The sequence below is a fragment of the Podarcis muralis genome, chromosome 2, assembly GCF_964188315.1.
Source record: "Podarcis muralis chromosome 2, rPodMur119.hap1.1, whole genome shotgun sequence".
Classification (NCBI taxonomy): domain Eukaryota; kingdom Metazoa; phylum Chordata; class Lepidosauria; order Squamata; family Lacertidae; genus Podarcis; species Podarcis muralis.
The window spans coordinates 114,840,708-114,860,204 of NC_135656.1; the positions used below are offsets into that span (position 1 = coordinate 114,840,708).

The 19,497-nt window shown below is 46.9% G+C and overlaps 3 protein-coding genes across 3 annotated transcripts in view; 2 read left to right on the forward strand and 1 right to left on the reverse strand.

Annotated features, from left to right (window-relative positions):
- The window catches only part of LOC114592429 (tripartite motif-containing protein 10-like), a 647,260-nt gene that overhangs the window by 378,803 nt on the left and 248,960 nt on the right, over positions 1-19,497 (reverse strand). The gene's annotated exons all lie outside the window — the stretch shown is intronic.
- On the forward strand, positions 3,952-7,293 carry LOC144327062 (uncharacterized). The gene is made up of 3 exons (XM_077925266.1): positions 3,952-4,133; positions 5,093-5,464; positions 7,231-7,293. Exons 1-3 carry the CDS (start codon positions 3,972-3,974, stop codon positions 7,291-7,293), a joined length of 597 nt encoding a protein of 198 aa, XP_077781392.1. The 5' UTR covers positions 3,952-3,971.
- LOC144326083 (uncharacterized) lies at positions 13,492-18,819 on the forward strand. The gene is made up of 2 exons (XM_077921969.1): positions 13,492-13,614; positions 15,214-18,819. Exons 1-2 carry the CDS (start codon positions 13,515-13,517, stop codon positions 16,758-16,760), a joined length of 1,647 nt encoding a protein of 548 aa, XP_077778095.1. The 5' UTR covers positions 13,492-13,514; the 3' UTR covers positions 16,761-18,819.

Consider the following 19,497-nt stretch of genomic DNA (forward strand, 5'->3'; position numbering starts at 1 on the left):
GCAGCCTCCTCAGTGGGCGCAGCTGCTAGCATCTCAGTCTCAGCAGGAGAACTGGGGTCTGGGAAGTGTACAGTCCGTTTGACCCAGTCAATCTGCACATTGTGAGCCTCTAGCCAGTCCATCCCAAGCACCAGGGGGAACCGGGGCATGGAGGCAATATCCAGAGTTCGCATCTCACGGTGCTGCTGGAGGCACAGGACCAGGGGCTGGGTCTCTTGAGTGACGGCGCCCGAACGCAGTGGCCGTCCGTCAATTGCCTCCACCTGTACCGGTTCTGGCTTGTTCCGAAGTGGCACCCGATGCTGGGCAGCAAAAGCAGCGTCCATATAAGAGCGGGTTGCCCCTGAATCCACCAGAGCATGGGTAAGAATCCATGGCCCTCCTGGAGGGTATAGATGTACCGGAACCATAAGGTGTTGTAATTCAATTGGTGCGGCCCCATTCTGTGCTGTTTGGGACCCCAGGTAGCCAGGGCCATCAGCTACTGGGGTTGGCGGTTTCTCAGGACAGGACCGTGCATAGTGTCCGCTTCCGCCACAATAGAGACATAGATTCCCCTCCCGACGCCGCGACTTCTCTGCGGGGGAGAGGCGTGGCCGCACTGCCCCAAGCTGCATGGGTTCCTCCAATGACTCAGCTGGGCCTGTGGGGCTGCTGGTAGACACTGGGGCCGAGAACTGGAGGTGCCGGCGGCCCCGAGCCTGACGCCGGTCCTCTAGCCGATCGTCTATCTGTAGACTCCGCTGAATAAGGGCGTCTAGCGTGGTGGGGCGTTCCATTGTGGCCAGCTGGTCCAGTATCTCATCTGAAAGCCCCTCGAGATACTGGTCCCGAAGAGCAGAGTCGTTCCAGGTCAAGTCCTGTGCCAGCAGCCGGAATTCTGTGGTGTATGCGGCCACCTTGGACTTGCCCTGTCTCAACCGCCGAATCGCCCGGTTGGCTTGACTCCCCTTCTGAGGGTTGCCGAACGCGGCCTCCAACAGATTGCAAAACCCCCCGTAGTCTGCCAGCAAGGGGGAGTCTTGCCTGAGCAGCGGCAACGCCCACTTGGCCGCCTGGTCCTTTAACAAACTAATCAAAAAATGCACCTTGGTGCGGTCGTCAGGGAAGTTCCGGGCGCGCCCCTGAATATACAGCTTGGCCTGGGCAAGGAACATGGGAAAGCTGGCCGGAGCCCCATCAAATTTCTCAGGCAAGGCCACTGGGTACTTGCCAGAAGCCGGGGCGTCGGCCCCAGGAGCCGGTAGGGCGTCCAAACGCTGCTGTAGTGCCGTAACCACGTTACTGAGCTGCTGCACGGTGTGCCTCAAGGCCTGGTTCTCCTGGGCTATTGCCAACAATGTAGCCGCTTGGTCAGCCATGGCCTCTGACTCTTCCCGAACGCACCCCAACAAAGAGGGAGTGCGGGTGTGGCGGGAGCAAACTGTGCTGGTCCCAGGGGGGATAAGGTACTATTACCGTAGGCCAAGATCAACAGGGAGCCGGGCGGGGTAGCAGGAACGATGGTAGGGCAGAAGCAGGAGTCCAGGCGAGGAACAGGAACACTGGTAAGGCAGAAGCAGGAATCCAGGCGAGGAACAGGAACACTGGAGAGTCAGAAACAGGAAGCTGGGCGAGGAACAGGCACACTGGGAGTGCCGGACAAGGACTGGGTAAAGCAGATACTTCACAACGACGTTGCTCCCGCAACCTGGGACCGGGCTGCCTGACCTTTATCTTCTTCTAAGGCCGGGGGCGGTCCCGGCCCCCAGAAGCCCCGCCTCTCTTGGCCTTAAGGCGAGCACTCCTCCTGGGAGACACCAGTTCCCTTCGCCTCTCTGCCCTAAGCCTCTGCAGTTCAGGAGAGGCCGAAGGGTTACTGGGCCCCAGGGGAGGCTCACCTGTAGCCACTGAGTCTTCCAGCACCTCTGGGGCCTGAATGATTTCACCTGGTGCCTGCTCTTGAGTCTCCTCAGCATCTAGGCCTTGCCCCAGTTCAGCCGGCCCTGGAGGCGGGGACTCCTGTGCCGGCTGGGATTCCTCCGGATCGCTCTCAGACTCGGAATCCCAGGCCATCACAGCAGTATTGTCTCTGTTTCTGCACAGGTTTCTGTTTATTAACATTTAGTGGCCGCCGGGACCACATAACACCGGTCCTGAGAGATCTGCATTGGCTCCCAGTACGTTTCTGAGCACACTTAAAAGTGTTGGTGCTGACATTTAAAGCCTTAAACAGCTTTGGTCCTGTATACCTGAAGGAGCATCTCCACCCCCATCGTTCAGCCCGGAAACTGAGATCCAGAGCCGAGGGCCTTCTGGTGGTTCCCTCATTGCAAGAAGTGAGGTTACAGGGAACCAGACTGTACTGGCGCCCACCCTGTGAAACACCCTCCCTTCAGATGTGAAGGAAATAAGCAGCTATCCTATGTTTAAAAGACATCTGAAGGCAGCCCTGTTTAGGGAAGTTTTTAATATTTAATGCTGTACTGTTTTTAACACTTGATTGGAAGCTGCCCAGAGTGGCTGGGGAAACTCAGCCAGATGGGCGGGGTATAAATAATAAATTATTATTATTATTATATAATGATCTTCCTCTGCTTCACTTCAGATAATTCAGTGGGGCCTCTTCTCAGTTCATTCTCTTCTGGATCAGTGCCTTAATCCTTTGTAGATTCTGTATATCACAGAATAACCATTGAGATGTCCCCAGATGTTGTTGTCCAGTTCCCATCAGCTTCAGCCAGCAGGGCAGACAGTCAAGGATGATAGGAACTCCACTCTGGACCTCACCACCTTGGCTCTGCTGCCCTATATCCTTCCCATTGAAACAACCGTGAAAATAAATTTTGGACGCTATAGATTTATCCTGGTCTGGAGCATGCAATGTCTTTTGTTTTGCAGCTGTGTGATTTGTGCTCATATTGTATTGTGGTGGCCATTGGCTATAAACATTAAAATGTATAGATACGGTAGATTGAACTGCAAAAATAAGAAATAAAATAATAAAACGATTTTATTTTTTTGGTCCTCACTCCAAAATGGTGTGTGTGTTTTTGGTTATATTGGGGGTGGGGTGGGGGTGGAGAAGTATGAAGGCCCAAACCGTTCCCCTCCTCTGCTAAATGGATGCAGGAGACCAGAGGCAGCGAATGAAAAAACAGGGAAAGAGAAACCCTCCAAGTGCCACTATTTCCCAGGGATGTCCCTGATTTAGAGAAGCTGTCCTGGTTTCTGATTTGATCCCAGAATATTCCGCTTTTCCTTAGGGTCTCCCTATTTTATTGAAGAAATGCTGGAGGGAATGGAGTTATCCGACCCCCGGGCCCTCTGAGAAGACAATCCTGTATAGGGACGTTTGAAAATGTTTAATGTTTTATTATGTTTTTTATATATGTTGGAAACTGCCCAGAGTGGCTGGGGCAACGTAATAAGATGTGCGGTATATAAATAGGAAAATTATATTTATGGAAAGGGATGTTCCTATTTTCATGAGAGAAATGTTGGAGGGTTTGGAAAGGTCAGTTGCTGGAGCTAAGTGATTGCCAGATCCCAACCAGCAGAGCTGGGAACTGGACTGCCTCCTCCAGCTACCCATTCAGGCTGCAGGCATAGCTGTCTTCCCCCCCCCCCCTTTTTTTTTTTTGCGGGAAATTCCCTTATTCCAGTGTAATTTCCCACTGCTATCCCGGATTGTTAGATATCCTGTAGACTGTCCCCGGGACAGGTGAGGCTGCTGATCACTTATTTTCAAATCTGAAAATTGACAGCTGTGGCTGCAGGGTGGCATCGTCCTAGCTTTCTGGAAATATTTGCTGATAAGGAAACCAGTGACTGCACATCGGATCACAAGGAGACTTATTTGTGCAACATTCTGGATAGCATATAAGATGCCAGGTAGATTCCAATGATACAATAAATTTTGAGGGACAGCGCAAGGGGGCGCATCCAGCCTCGCAGCCTCCCAGGGCCCAACCCACAGCCAGCGAGCTCCGATGCCCAGAGAGGCAGGAAACGGGGCCAGCCAGGGGGACTCGAGAGCGGCTGCACTTTCCTGTCCCCCGCCGAGGAGAGCGGAGGAGCAGCGGGCCGTGGCCTGGCGAGTTTCCTCGGAGTGGAGCCGGATTCCGGTGCAGGGACGGAGCGAGGAGTCCGAGGTGCAGGAGGCGGGAGGGAGGGAGGAGGAGGAGAGCAGGTGGGCCTGGCAGGATGAGGCCCCGAGTGGAGTCAGAGGCTGCAGGGCGCCCCCCAAGCGGGCAGGAAGGGGAAGGGGCGCAGCTGAGGGGCAGGGCATCTGCAGGAGGGCACAGGGGCAAACATCTCTGGCTCAGGCTAGCACGGACCCTGCCGGAGCCCCTGGGGAGCTGCTCCCTTCAGTCCTGAGCTCAAGGGGCAGAATGAGGGGTCCAAGGGAAGGGGAGGCAGGGGGGGGGAGAGCAGTGCAGCACGGGGGGGGGCTCTTCCTGTGCAGCCCCCTGACACCCTTTGCAGACCACTACTCCTGCCCCCCCTTCCTCTGCCAGTGCCATTGATAAATCTATCGCCCTCATTTGTGAATTGGTCTGATCGCCTTTGAAAGCTCTCTTTGCCACCACCATCACCGCATCTTGTGGCAATGATGTCCATCAGATTCATTTAGCAAGGAAATGGCTTCTTTTGCCTGCCCCAAATCAAGGTACACTGTGCCTACACATGGAGGTTCTGTTGATCTGTCACGGCAATTAAAACAGCTGATAGATCTATATTCCAGAGAATGCATCTGATCTTTTCCCAAGCTGTCAAAGCTAGTGACCTCTTGTGTCTGCGTGTAAATAAGTGAGACAGGCTTAAGCCTGGTTTCATTAATTGTTTTATTTCCACCTTCCTCAGTAAGGCAAATGAAGGCTGAGGGTTGAAGTGAGTTCCAGATTTGAGAAGGCAGAGGAAAGGAGGACTCTATGTTCAGATTATTCATGTTCAGATTATTACTCATTTCATTTCACTGCTGCTTCATATTTTTAAGGGGAAAAAATCTCAAAGCAATTAATGGAAAATCAAAAACTGGCTAATGGTTAAAAAATGTGCTTTTGTTTTTATTCTTGGGTTTTATTTTACTTTGTGTTTATTTCTTTTCCAGCAGGGTGGCAAAAAAATGGAAGAGCAGGGACCCAGGGAGAGGGAGAGACTGGAGTGCAAAGGAAAGAAACCTCCTACTGGCCAAGTTGGGACCATCAGGGATCTTCTGCCTCGGGCAGATTTATGTCAGATTAAGCAGGAGCCAGAGGAGGAGCAGTCGCAGCAGCACTGGGAGGCCCAGAAGCAGGATTTCCTGAAGACGATGCAGCCCCCTCGTTCAAAGTGGGAAACCCCACAGGCTCCCAGTCCTCCCCACTCCGGGGATGGTGTCCTCTCCTTCAGGGGAGCTGCAGATGCCAGTCAGTGGCCCAGTGGAAGAGCAGGGGGGACAGACCAGACCCTGCTCCCAGACACTGAGGGGCTTCTGGGAAAGGTAAGTGCCCTCCTCTCACCTGGGTTTCCAGCACCTGGAGGTCACAGGTCCACTGCCTCTCGACATGGAGGTTCTGTTTAGCTATGGTGGTGAATATTCCTCCCCCCTGCACTTTCTCTCTAATCCACTTTAAAAAGGCTTGCTAGACCAAACTTTCTAAATGGGTAGCTGCACAAATTTACCAGCTGTGGTCCTGCACTGGCAGCAAGGCTAACAAACAGGGGAGCTGGGAACGTGCTAGTCCCGTATCTCCCTGCATCTGCCTCCTGACCTAATTGTCCCAGCTTACCTCATGATTGGGCCGTCCCTGAGGGTGAACTGTGATGAAACCAGGCACTCTCTTATGAGGCATAACTAACAAACTTTCCATTTTGCCCAAACCAAGAAACTACGGCTGCCAGCTTTGGAATAAGCTGGGATATTAAGCTAACTTCAAACTGTGCTTGGTCAAAACAGGAAACTCTGGCTGATCAGTGGCTTTGTGGTTTGACTGTTCCCACTGTAAAAATAGTAAAAATAGGAAGCCCTGTTGCGTTCAAAGGGGCTGTTTGGACAGAGTCTCTGATCAGCATGCCTAGCAGGACAGGCTTAAAAAGGTAAAGGGACCCCTGACCATTAGGTCCAGTCATCACCGACTCTGGGGTTGAGGCGCTGATCTTGCTTTATTGGCCGAGGGAGCCGGTGTACACCTTCCGGGTCATGTGGCCAGCATGACTAAGCCGCTTCTTGCGAACCAGAGCAGCGCACAGAAACGCCGTTTACCTTCCCGCTGGAGCGGTACCTATTTATCTACTTTCACTTTGACGTGCTATCGAAATGCTAGGTTGACAGGAGCAGGGACTGAGCAACGGGAGCTCACCCCGTTGCGGGGATTCGAACTGCCAACCTTCTTATCAGCAAGTCCTAGGCTCTGTGGTTTAACCCACAGCGCCACCCGCGTCCTAGGACAGGCTTAGGAAGCAATTATTATTATTATTATTATCATTATTATTATTATTCTTATTTGCATCCTGCCTATCTGACTGGGTTGCCTCAGCCCATCTGGGTAGCTTCCAACAAAATAAAAACTATCAACAATTTCCTTGTAAAAGGCTGCCTTCGGAAGTCTTCCATTTTGTAGAAATGGCCTTCAGTTTTAAAGAATTGCCCTCTTTAAGGAATCACGTGGTGTAAATATGTATGTTGTCCACTAGGTCCAAACGCAGACAGACTCACACATGGTAGGAGCAAGCAATGCTCTAAAGTGAACATCTAAGTTGTTTACTCCTGACCAAAGCTCCTGTTTTCCAAAAGGACAGGAGGGGGAGCAGTGGAGGAAACGGATGGGTTTGAAGGCTCTTCCTGCCTCTCTCTCTCCCCTGAGGAACAAGAGCAAAGGGTGTTTGCAGGGCAGGAGGACAGAGGAGGAGGCAGTGAGGGAAGAGGGAGCAGGGGGCGGATCCCCCGCCTCTCCCAGGGGGTCCAGATGCAAGCAAGGGGCTTCCTTCTTCTCCAATGCAAGGGCCACCCATGTATTCAGAGCAGTCCTTTGCAGATTAACTCTTAAGTTCCAAGGGCAACTAATGAGCATACCATGCCAGCCTTAGGAAGGGAGGTGGGATAGGCAGGTGAAAGGAATTGCCAAAGGTGTTTGAAAATGGGTGGAGGCTCTTGGGAAGGGGGTCCCCAATTGGGGCTTCTCCAGGGGCAGCAGGATGTCTTGGGCAGGAGAATCCCTGCAGGGGCCCTCAGACTCCCTTGGCTTCTTCTTCTTCCCTCCCTCCCAGGAAGCTGCAACTTGCTCTGGATTCTGTGCTCCTCAAGAAGCCGGAGGCGGCGCGAAACGGTGATGGCGGACCTCTTCGATCTCTGAAGAGGGGCTCCGCAGGAAAGGGTCGTTTCGCCACGGCACAGCGACGACCCATCAAGATAAACCACGGGTAGAGTGAGCCCGTGGCCGTGGGACTCGGCGGGCACCTGGAGCGACCCCGAAATCGCGGAAGGGACCCCGTAAGGGGCTCCGGAGCGAAGGAGGGGTTGCGGTGCTGTGAGTTCATCGCTCTTTCTGCGGAAGCGAAGCCGCGCAGCTGTCACAGATGAGCGCCGACCTTTCTTCCTTTAAAGATCTGGCTGAAACAACGAACCCGTGAGTAAGGACATTAAATTCGGAAACAAATTGTTCTTAAATTGGCTGAAACCGGGAGACGATAAAAAGGAAGTCCGTCTTCCGGTACTGCTTACAAGATCAAAGCAAAGGATCCACCAAGCGTAAAGCAGCGGAAAAGGGGAACTTTAAAGAGAGCCTTTCATGCACTCTCAGAAGTAGTTGCGGAAAAGGAAAGACAGATTTAATTGTGAGTAAATTTTTAAGAGAAAGTTGGAGAAACCCCCCTCGGTTAAAGGCTATTGAAAGCCAATTTCTAAACTGCTGGGCTGCCGGAGGGGAAATTGTTTCAACTGCGGAACTGTTACAAACTGATGAAAGTGTTACTTTTGAGCTTAAATAAACTGGACTAGATACAAGTGGCACGCACCTTGCTGAAACTTTGTTAAAAGTTAAAAGTTAAAAGTACTCTGCAAGATTCTCTTTTGCTAATTTTTTTTTTCTGGGACTTCTGTGTGTTTTTAACATAGCAGGGACTTTAATGGCGGAAAAGTTGCCTTCTTCTCTTTGAATTTTGGTTGCACTCCCCCTAGAGGACTTTGGGATTATAAAGGCCTGGGAATAGCTTTCTATGTTTACTCTCTCTTACTGGATTGTTTTGAAACTGGACCTGTCTTTCCCATGGGACAATAAAAATTTGACCTTGAACATTGACTGATGAGTGGCACAGGAAAGACAAGGGCAGCTAAAGCGAAGGAAGCCAAGGAGAAAGAAAAAGAAAAAGAAAAAAAGCAGGCACAGCTAGTACAAACAATTCTGACTCAGGGACGCAGATCTTCGGTCCCAGCTGTGCTGGGCTCACAAAAGGCAGAAGTCGAAAAGCCTAAAAATTCTGCAGAGGAAGATATGGTAGCAGGAGGATCGGAGGGAGTTTTGAAACAAATTTTGGAGCAATTGGCAGCCTTAAACCAAAAGGTTGATAACCAATCATTAAAAATAGACCAAGCCACATCCTCAATCCAGAAATTGACTGATCAGGTTTCCCAGCACACACAAGCAATTGAAAAATTGCAAGGAGCTACAGCTGAAAATCGTAACTTAGCTGGGGAAGCTATTCAAATTGCAACGGCAGCAAAAAAAGAGATTGAGGAGGTTAAAGGAGAAGTCAGGCCTCTGCACAAACAAATTGGTGAACAGCAAGCCTATCTTTCTTTGGTGGAACTGAAAAATCGGGAGAAGAACCTCAGATTGAGAGCAATTCCAGAAATTGAACAAGAGGATTTGATTGGATTTTTGACAACAGAATTTTCAAAATTCTGGAACATAAAGGAAGAAAGTGATTTTAAAATAACTTCAGCTTTTCGACTGGGAAGATTGGTAAGGAAGGACAGATCCAGAGATTGTTTGATAATTTTGAGATCAAGGGAAGAGAGAGACAAAATATTAGGCCTACACTTTGCAAACGCACTGGAGATACAGGACAAAAAGGTACAAATTTACAGAGATATACCAAAACAGTTATTGGACTTGAGAACCACCTATTCAGAACTGGCAAGATTGCTGAGACTCAACACAATTCGCTATAGGTGGGAGTTTCCACAAGGACTATCTTTTACTTACAAGCAGAAGAAGGTAAAAATAAGAACACCAGAGGACTTACAAAAGTTCCTGCACGACCACGGAGAAGATCTCCAAAAAGAAGCAGCAGCACATTGGCCTCTACCACAATCTGGGATACCGCCTGGAGGCGGACCAGGCCCTACACCCTCGGAACCAGAGGACAAAGAAGAAACACCACTCTAGGTGCAACAAAATAGTACAGGATGTCTCTGCAGCTACTTAGTTGGAATATAAATGGCGGAAACTCCCCGGAAAAAAGAAGGAAAATATTTCACATATTGAAGAAAGAACAATTGGACATTATTTGTTTACAAGAAACCCATGTGACCAGGCTCCACAGGAAAGTTTTAGTTAATAAAAGACTAGGCCAAGAATTTATTTCATCTGACAAGGTTAAGAAAAGAGGTGTGGTGATATATGCCAAGGAGAGCCTGGCACCAAAATTTGTTTTTAAAGATGAGCAAGGAAGAATTTTGGCGATTGAAATTCAGACACAAGGAGAAAAAATTTTGATATTGGGAATATATGCGCCAAATGACGGGAAATCAAATTTTTTTAAGAAACTGCATGAGACTATGCTGGACTATTTGGACTATAACAACATCATAATGATGGGAGACATGAATGGAGTGGTGTCTACACACATGGATAAGTCTCAAAATCAAAACCTAACATCAGATGGAAGACTGCCTAAAACCTTTTTTGAACTGATTGACAACTTGGATTTGATTGACATATGGAGGACAAAGAACCCCCTAGGTAAAGAAGGAACTTTCTTCTCTGAAGCCCACCTGTCCTGGACACGGATCAACCAAATTTGGACGTCTAGAGGGCTGGCACCCAAGACCAGAAAGGTGGAAATCTGCCCAAAAACATGCTCCGACCACAACGCCTTGAAACTAGAATTCAGACTTACTCAAACCGGTTCCTTCAGATGGAGGATGAATGACACCCTTTTAAGAGATCAAGAGATCGTCAAAAAGGCCCAAAAAATGTTAAAGGACTATTTTGAGATAAATTTGAACACTACAGTAGAAAAAAGAACGATCTGGGACGCTAGCAAAGCGGTCATGAGAGGGTTTCTCATACAGCAAAACTCAATCAAGAAAAAGCTCTGGAATGGAAAGAAGGAGAAAATATTGGAGAAGATACATCAGGGAGAGAAAAAATTGAGAATCAACCCAAAGTCAAAGGAGGTGCTGAGAGAAATCAAATTCCATCAAGCACAATACTCTAAATTAATAAATCAAGAAATTGAATGGAAAATTAAACAGATGAAGCAAAGATCGTTTGAATCAGCAAATAAATGTGGAAAGCTGCTAGCTTGGCAGCTGAAAAAAAGACAAAAGTTAAATACAGTTACAAATCTAGAGATTGAAGGAAGAATGATTCAGAAACCAGAGGAAATTAGGAAGTGCTTCCACAGATATTTTAAAGAACTGTACGCACAGGGGCCTCAGAAAGAATTCGAGATAGAACAATTCCTAAAGACAAATGGATTATCTAAAATAACTCAAGATAAAAGATCAATCTTGAACTCTAGAATAACCCCACAGGAAATCGAAGGTGCCATTCAGAGTATGCAACTAGGCAAATCTCCAGGCCCGGATGGGCTTACCTCCAAATACTATAAGACTTTGAAGGACTATCTGATACAACCTTTGATGGAGGTATGCAACCAGATTATGGATGGGAAGAGGGCACCAGAAACGTGGAAAGAAGCTTTCATCACATTGATACCTAAGTCAGAATCCGAAAAGACGCAGCTTAAGAACTACCGTCCCATCTCACTCCTGAATGTGGATTACAAAATATTTGCAGACATTTTGGCAAGCAGACTTAAAAAGGTTTTAAATGAAGTAATTCATAAGGACCAAGCAGGCTTTCTCCCTGGTAGACATTTATATGAAAACACCAGAAACATCATTGACATTTTGGAACTTTTGCAAACCATCAGGAACACAAGGGCGGTGTTAATCTTTATTGATGCGGAGAAAGCATTTGACAACATATCTTGGATGTTTATGAAGAAAAACTTGGAAGGGATGGGAGTGGGACGGGGGTTTGAAAATGGAATAGATGCTATTTACTCAGAACAGAAAGCTAAATTAATAGTGAACAATGTGGTGACGGAGGAATTTAAAATTGAAAAAGGGACACGACAAGGGTGCCCTCTATCCCCTCTTTTATTTATCTCAGTCCTGGAGGTGTTACTGAACATGATTAGGGAGGACCGGCTGGTACAAGGGATAGAGGTCGGAGTGAAACAATATAAATTGAAAGCTTTTGCAGATGACTTAGTTCTGACATTACAGGAGCCAGAACCCAGTACAAAAAGAGTCCTAGAACTTATAGCAGAGTTTGGTCGGGTGGCGGGATTTAAGTTAAATAAACAAAAAACGAAGGTTTTGACCAAAAATTTGACATCTACAGAAGCAGAGGGGTTCCAGAGAGAAACAGAACTAAATGTGGTTAAAAAAGTGAAATACCTAGGGATTTACTTGTCCTCCAAAAACTTGAATTTATTTAAAGATAACTATGAAAAATGTTGGTTGGAAATTAAAAAGGATTTAGAAATTTGGTCAAGATTGAAACTTTCCTTGTTGGGTAGAATCGCAGCTATAAAAATGAATGTATTGCCGAAAATGTTATTTTTATTCCAAACCCTACAGATCGTGGACAGAGTGGAATGTTTTGGAAAATGGCAGAAGGACATATCTAAGTTTGTCTGGCAGGGCAAAAAGCCTCGAATAAAGTTTAAAATACTAACTGACTCGAAAGAAAGAGGAGGGTTTGCCCTGCCGGACTTGAGGTTATACTATGAAGCTGCAGCCTTCTGCTGTTTGAAGGATTGGCTTTTGTTGGAAAACACTGATGTCCTAGATCTGGAAGGTTTTGATAATGCTTTTGGTTGGCATGCATATTTGTGGTACGACAAGGTTAAAGTTCATAAATTGTTCAAAAACCATATTGTCAGAAAAGCAATTTTTGCAGTCTGGATGAAATATAAAGACTTATTAGAGAGTAAAACCCCGAGGTGGCTATCACCGATGGAGGCCAAGGCCCCAAAAAGGCCCAATATGGAGGCGCATTGGCCGAAGTATTGGGAAATAATTGAAAAAATTGGAGACAATTGGAAGTTGCAGAGCCAGGATAAATTAAAAAATAAGGTGCGAGACTGGTTACATTATGCTCAAATTCAAGAGGTTTTTAAAACGGATAAAAAAGTTTGGTTCCAAGTGGAAAAATCGAATTTGGAGACAGAATTGTTAGAACCAAAAACTAAGATATTATCAAGAATGTATAACTTGCTGCTTAAGTGGAATACACAGGATGAGATAGTAAAATCTGCCATGATAAAATGGGCACAGGATGTTGGACATAACATTATGTCTGAAGACTGGGAAAAGTTATGGAACACCGGAATAAAATTCACGGCATGTACTGCCCTGAAAGAAAACATTATGAAAATGGTATACCGGTGGTACATGACCCCAGTCAAACTAGCTAAGATATATCACCTGTCAGATAATAAATGTTGGAAATGTAAGGAGGCAGAAGGTACCTTTTTTCATCTCTGGTGGACCTGCCCAAAAGTGAAGGCTTTCTGGGAAATGATTTATAATGAATTGAAAAAGGTATTTAGGTATACCTTCCCCAAGAAACCAGAGGCCTTCCTGCTGGGCATGGTGGACCAGAAAGTGCATAAGAAAGACAGAACGTTATTTATGTATGCTACCACAGCAGCAAGAATTCTCATCGCTAAGAACTGGAAGATACAAGATTTACCCACTTTGGAAGAATGGCAGACGCAGTTGATGGACTACATGGAATTAGCTGAAATGACCGGCAGAATCCGAGATTTGGATGAAGAATCGGTTGAGGCGGACTGGAAAAAATTTAAAGACTATTTGCAAAAACATTACAAATTGTATGAATCCTAAGATTGTGCATGTTAATGGAAATGTTATGCTTTAGCAAATATGATTAAGCAAATGGCAAAATAAGTGATAAAAGAGAAAAGAAGACAAAGTGAACCAAACATATTATGTTTATTTTAAAGGTAACAAATTTGAGATACAATATATTGAATACGGATACATAATAATTGAAAGTTGTAACAAGGTTTGAAATAAGGTAACAAATTGCTGATATTGTTATTACAAAGAATGCAGATCTGGAAGGTGTGGGGAAGTACAATGTTGTTTTCTTTTGTAAAAAAATTCAAAAATTGTTTCTTGTATTTGATTTATTCTGTATGGTTTGGAATCTACAAAATTATGAAAAGAAACGCAATAAAAAATATTATAAAAAAAAAAAGAAGCTGAACCTGCAACCCTGGCCAGGATGGAAGGAGGAAGATGGACGGTTGACCTGGTCAGGCTGTCTCCCGCATCCCTCCCCACAACCTCTGAGCATTCCTTCCCAGGACCCTTGGAGAAATCTGGTTAGTTCCAGGGGAGAGGAGATGGGGAGAGGGATAGATGGATGGTGGAGGGAGAAAGAGGAAAAGAAGGAGAGGAGACAAATGGAAGGAAGTTCCTGACAGGAAGAAGGAAGGGGTGAGGCCTTCTCAGAAGCAGCTCTTTTTTTCTTGAATCCTTTTCCTAAATTAGTGGGGAAAGATTTTCTTCCTCCAGGCTTTGAAATCTTAGGTGTTATTTCCACGGTGGGAATAATTGATGATAATGATGTTGCACAACAATCCTGAAAAATGGGTGAAGGGGAATGGATATGCTTCCCATAATTATTTATCATTAATGTATTTAAATTGTTTCTATTACTCTTATTTTTTATACACAGGGTCAGAATGATACATTCCACCAGCATCAAAACACAATAAATGCATGCACCTCCCCAGTTTGGTGGGCTTAAGGGACAAAGGACCCGTTATCATGATACACAATTCCTGTGGCTGGAGGCTCTACACTTAGGATTGGGCATATAAAGTCCAAGAGTGTCTGGTATTATAAGCAAATCGTGTAAATCTTAGAGACTGGGGTTGTTTGTGAGAGTGAGTGAGTGGGATAATAATTTTTAGCGCCCCTTTGTAATGGCTTGGTTCTCCTGCACAGACGCGAGACAACTCCAGTAGTAATTATCTCAGGTTTATTGCTCAAACTCATAAATCACTGTGGAGCTCAGTCCTCGGCCTGTTCATCCCAGCTTGCAGTTGCCAAGTCCTCCAGCAAAGAAGCCCCCACTTTCACTTTCTTTTCCCCTCTCGCAGATTCTCTCGAGCCTACGATTTTTTGGACAGGCTATTTCCGGGGTCTCTGTGTCAGACCTCAAACTGGAGATAACAGTCTGTGCCCCCCGGCACCCCCTCTTCCGGCTCCTTGTTCTTTGCTCCTGCTGCAGCTTGGCTGCTCCTCCCCTGCTTCACATTCCAACCGAATCACATCTCTTGCATTCTCAGGCTCTGTCAGAGGAGCCACGAGAGGCTTGAGATTCACGGAGCTGACACCCTGTAATTTTGTCCGTCCCTAAGCTTCCTTGGAAATACTGTGGTACAACCTTGGTGCAAATTTCAAAATAAGTACACAAAGCCAACAAAGAGACTCAGAGGTTTATAGTGGCACCAGCTTTCCTGGTCAAGAGTCCACTTTGTCAGACTGCAGCCCACAAAAGCTTAGGCCATAATACATTTATCTCTCTATGAGGGCTGCAAAAGATGAATAAACAGAAGCGTAGTTCATCTATGGAATCCATCCTACAGGAGACAGTGATGGCCAGCAACTTGGATAGCTTGAAAAAAAGGATAAGACTGACGTCCCTGCTCTGCCCTCGCAATCCTAGGCAATAATGCTTCTTAATACTAGTTTCTGGAAAGCACATTAAGGCAGAGAAGACTCTTGTGCTCCAGTCCTGCTTGCCGGTTTCCCACAGGCATCTGGTTGGCCTCTGTGAGAAGAGGATGCTGGACTAGGTGGGCCTTTGCCTGATCCAGCAGGCTCTTCTTAGGTTCCAATATATTGCAATATTTCATCTGTTCAGTTCCCTTTTTGTCTTTCTTGAAAGTCTAACAGGTTTTTTTTCCTCCCAGACTCCCAAACAGGTGAGGAAGATGAAAGTCAGAATTCTATGGAGCCACCTGTCAATTCATTGGGAAGAACAAAGAAACTGAGGATACAAGAACAAACTCAAAAAGGAGAGAAACTATTTGAATGTATGAAGTGTGGAACGAGCTTTAGTCATAGTCAAGCACTTCGAATACACCAACGTACTCACACAGGGGAGAAACCATTTGAATGTATTGAATGTGAAAAGAGCTTCAGTACCACTGGGAAACTTAGAATACACCAACATACTCACACAGGGGGAAAACCATTTAAATGCATAAAATGTGGAAAGAGCTTCAGTGATAGTGGATCACTTAGAATACACCAACGAACTCACACAGGGGAGAAACCATTTAAATGTATTGAATGTGGAAAGAGCTACAGTCAAAGTGGAGGCCTTAGAATACACCAACGAACTCATACAGGGGAAAAACCATTTAAATGTATGGAATGTGGAAAGAGCTTCATTTATAGTGGATCACTTAGAATACACCAACGAACTCACACAGGGGAGAAACCATTTAAATGTGTGGATTGTGGAAAGAGCTTCAGTGAAAGTGGAAAACTTAGAATACATCAACGAACTCACACAGGGGAGAAACCATTTGAATGTGTGGATTGTGGAAAGAGCTTCAGTCGAAGTGGGACACTTAGAATACACCAACGAACTCACACAGGGGAGAAACCATATAAATGTGTGGATTGTGGAAAGAGCTACAGTCAAAGTGGAGAACTTAGAATACACCAACGAATTCACACAGGGGAGAAACCATTTAAATGTATGGAATGTGGAAAGAGCTTCAGTCGAAGTGGAGAACTTAGAGTACACCAACAAACTCACACAGGGGAAAAACCATTTAAATGTATGGAATGTGGAAAGAGCTTCAGTGTTAGTGGATCACTTAGAATACACCAACGAATTCACACAGGGGAGAAACCATTTAAATGTATTGAATGTGGAAAGAGCTACAGTCAAAGTGGAGAACTTAGAGTACACCAACGAATTCACACAGGGGAGAAACCATTTAAATGTATGGAATGTGGAAAGAGCTTCAGTCGAAGTGGAGAACTTAGAGTACACCAACAAAGTCACACAGGGGAAAAACCATTTAAATGTATGGAATGTGGAAAGAGCTTCAGTGTTAGTGGATCACTTAGAATACACCAACGAATTCACACAGGGGAGAAACCATTTAAATGTATTGAATGTGGAAAGAGCTACAGTCAAAGTGGAGAACTTAGAGTACACCAACGAATTCACACAGGGGAGAAACCATTTAAATGTATGGAATGTAGAAAGAGCTTCAGTCGAAGTGGAGAACTTAGAGTACACCAACAAACTCACACAGGGGGAAAACCATTTAAATGTATGGAATGTGGAAAGAGCTTCAGTGATAGTGGATCACTTAGAATACACCAACGAACTCACACAGGGGAGAAACCTTTTGAATGTGGAAAGAGCTTCAGTCAAAGTGGAACACTTAGAAGATATCAACAAACTCACACAGGGGGAAAACCACAGATACATTGATAAACTGCATAGGTGTTTTTTACCTTTCCTACTATGCTTCCTTGCAATACTGACAAAATCAAACCATGCCAATGCTTTCAGCCCCAGAAGAGGACCCTTGGTGTCAAAAGAAAGCAGTCTGGTGCCACATTTCGCAGCAGTTACTTTAACACACTCTACCTGGGGCTGCAACATCAACAACTTTTTCCAGGGAGCCTTCTCTTCTCATGAGGTGGCCAAAATATTGAAGCCTCAGCTTCAGCATGTTTCCTTCCAGTGAGCACTCAGGGCTGATCTCCTTCAGAATGGATAGGTTTGATCTTCTTGCAGTCCATGGGACTCTCAAGAGTCTCCTCCAGCACCATAATTCAAAAGCATCAATTCTTCGGCGATCAGCCTTCTTTATCGTCCCGCTCTCACTTACATACCTCACTACTGGGAAAACCATAGCTTTAACTTTACGGACCTTTGTTGGCAAGGTGATGTCTCTGCTTTTTAAGATGCTGTCTAGGTTTGTCATTGCTTTTCTCCCAAGAAGCAGGCGCTTTTTAATTTCGTGACTGCTGTCACCATCTGCAGTGATCATGGAGCCCAAGAAAGTAAAATCTCTCACTGCCTCCATTTCTTTCCCTTCTTTTTGCCAGGAGGTGATGGGACCAGTGCCCATGATCTTTGGTTTTTTGATGTTGAGCTTCAGACCATATTTTGCGGTCTCCTCTTTCACCCTCATTAAAAGGTTCTTTAATTCCTCTTCACTTTCTGCCATCAAGGTTGTGTCATCTGCATATCTGAGGTTGTTGATATTTCTTCCGGCAATCTTAATTCTGGCTTGGGATTCATCCACTCCAGCCTTTCGCATGTTGAATTCCGCATATAAGTTAAATAAGCGGGAAGCAATATACAGCCTTGTTTTACTCTTTCCCAACTTTGAACCAATCAGTTGTTCCATATCTAGTTCTAACTGTAGCTTCTTGTCCCACATATAGATTTCTTATGTTAAGGAAATTAGGGGGCACATCTTTAAAGTTATTAAATGTTACAGATATTATGCCTGAATGTATCCTTTCAACTTGACAGCTCAGGGAAGTTACCGTATTTTTTGCTTTATAAGACTCACTTTTCCCCTCCTAAAAAGTAAGGGGAAATGTGTGTGGGTCTTATGGAGTGAATGCAGGCTGCACAGCTCTCACAGAAGCCAGAACAGCAAGAGGGATTGCTACTTTCACTGCGCAGCGATCCCTCTTGCTGTTCTGGCTTCTGAGATTCAGAATACTTTTTTTCTTGTTTTCCTCCTCCAAAAACTAGGTGCGTCTCTAGGTGCATCTTATAGAGCAAAAAATACGGTACCTAGCTTTAAAAATAATATAAAATCAACTCCTTTGCCAGTTTCCTCCATTCCAAAGCTATTTTCCCCTTGAAAAAGGACTCCAGGAAGTGTCCAGGGGTGACAATTGCTGAGCTGGGCCAAGGAAAGCCTAATCCCATCACCAAACTTGCCAAGGGGCCAGACATGCAAAGGAAGTTCTATTGTACTTTGGGTGATGGGCCTTCAGAGGTGTTTGCCTATGCTAATCTTATACCTGAGTCTTGCCCTGACAAGGGCATGCTTATGCTAATCTTGTACCAAGGACTTGTCTGGACATGTTTGCCAAGGTTAGACTAGTGCAGTGTTTCCCAACCTTTTTTGAGCAAAGGCACACTTGTTTGATGAAAAAAATATCAAGGCACACCACCATTACAGCCCCGTGACGTCAGCGCGCAGCGTCACGCCGGGAGGGACGCACGAAAGTGTAACTTTCAATTTTTTTCCCTCCCCCTTGCCGGGGAACCTCCAAGCTTTGGGGGTGGGGGGGGGAGGAGGCAGCAAAGCGAGGGACTGAGGGACCCTAACCCTAACCCTAACCCTCACCGATCACCCGGGAAAGCATGCGAACGAGGAGCCCCCGTGTCCTGCTCCCGGCAGCGGACGGCACAAAGCGAGGAGGCCTGGACAAGGCAGCACGCTCCCCGCTCTCGCTGCATCGGGGCTTTTCTCCTCCAGGCCGCTTTCGAAGTCCCCTTCTCTGCTCCCAAGAGCCGGAGCCGCTGCTTCCAGGCCCTGTCCGAGCCCCGACTTGTGGCCTCACTTCGAGGAGCGCCTGTTGCTGAGGACGGGGCTGCATCCCCCTCAGCCGCCGCCTCGCTTCCTTCCAGGAGACCCGACGGCTCCCCCTCTCCCGCTCGCCCTCCTGCGCCCGCAGCAGACCGAGACCTCCCCGCCCCCGCCCGGCTCGGCCCTACCTGGGCGCCTCCAAGCCCGGCCGGCTCCGCGTCGCGCTCCACGCCGGGCAGCTGCAGAGTCCCTCCGAGAGCCCGCGGGACTGACTCCGGAGTCGCGAGGCGGCGCGTTGCCCAGGGAAGGGGCGGCTTCCCACAAGCACGACGACCGAAAAGAGCCCAGCAGAGCGCTCGCCCAGGAGGACTTGGGGGGGGTCTGTAGGGCATCAGTGGCCCCCAGAATTCTGCCCGCCCCTCGCCCCATTTGATCCAGATTTACCCTCTGGGGAGAGCGAGCCCCGGCCCAGCAGGGGGCGCCCTCGCTCCGTCCTCCGGGAAGCAAACGCCCTCGCCCGCCTCCCTCCAGGCAACATCTCGCGGCACACCAGGCAACATCTCGCGGCACACTACTGTGCCGCGGAACACCGGTTGGGAAACACTGGACTAGTGTAACCCCTGTCTACCCCTCCGCTATTGTGACATGTCAGTGATGTAACAATCA

Bases quoted from the DNA above. Each gene is read 5' to 3' on its own strand.
- LOC144327062 (XM_077925266.1), top strand. From the start codon at position 3,972: ATGCCCAGAGAGGCAGGAAACGGGGCCAGCCAGGGGGACTCGAGAGCG. The intron at 4,134-5,092 runs GTGCAGGAGGCG...TTTCTTTTCCAG, and splicing joins GACGGAGCGAGGAGTCCGAG to CAGGGTGGCAAAAAAATGGA. The intron at 5,465-7,230 runs GTAAGTGCCCTC...CCTCCCTCCCAG, and splicing joins CTGAGGGGCTTCTGGGAAAG to GAAGCTGCAACTTGCTCTGG.
- LOC144326083 (XM_077921969.1), top strand. From the start codon at position 13,515: ATGGAAGGAGGAAGATGGACGGTTGACCTGGTCAGGCTGTCTCCCGCA. The intron at 13,615-15,213 runs GTTAGTTCCAGG...TTTTCCTCCCAG, and splicing joins AGGACCCTTGGAGAAATCTG to ACTCCCAAACAGGTGAGGAA.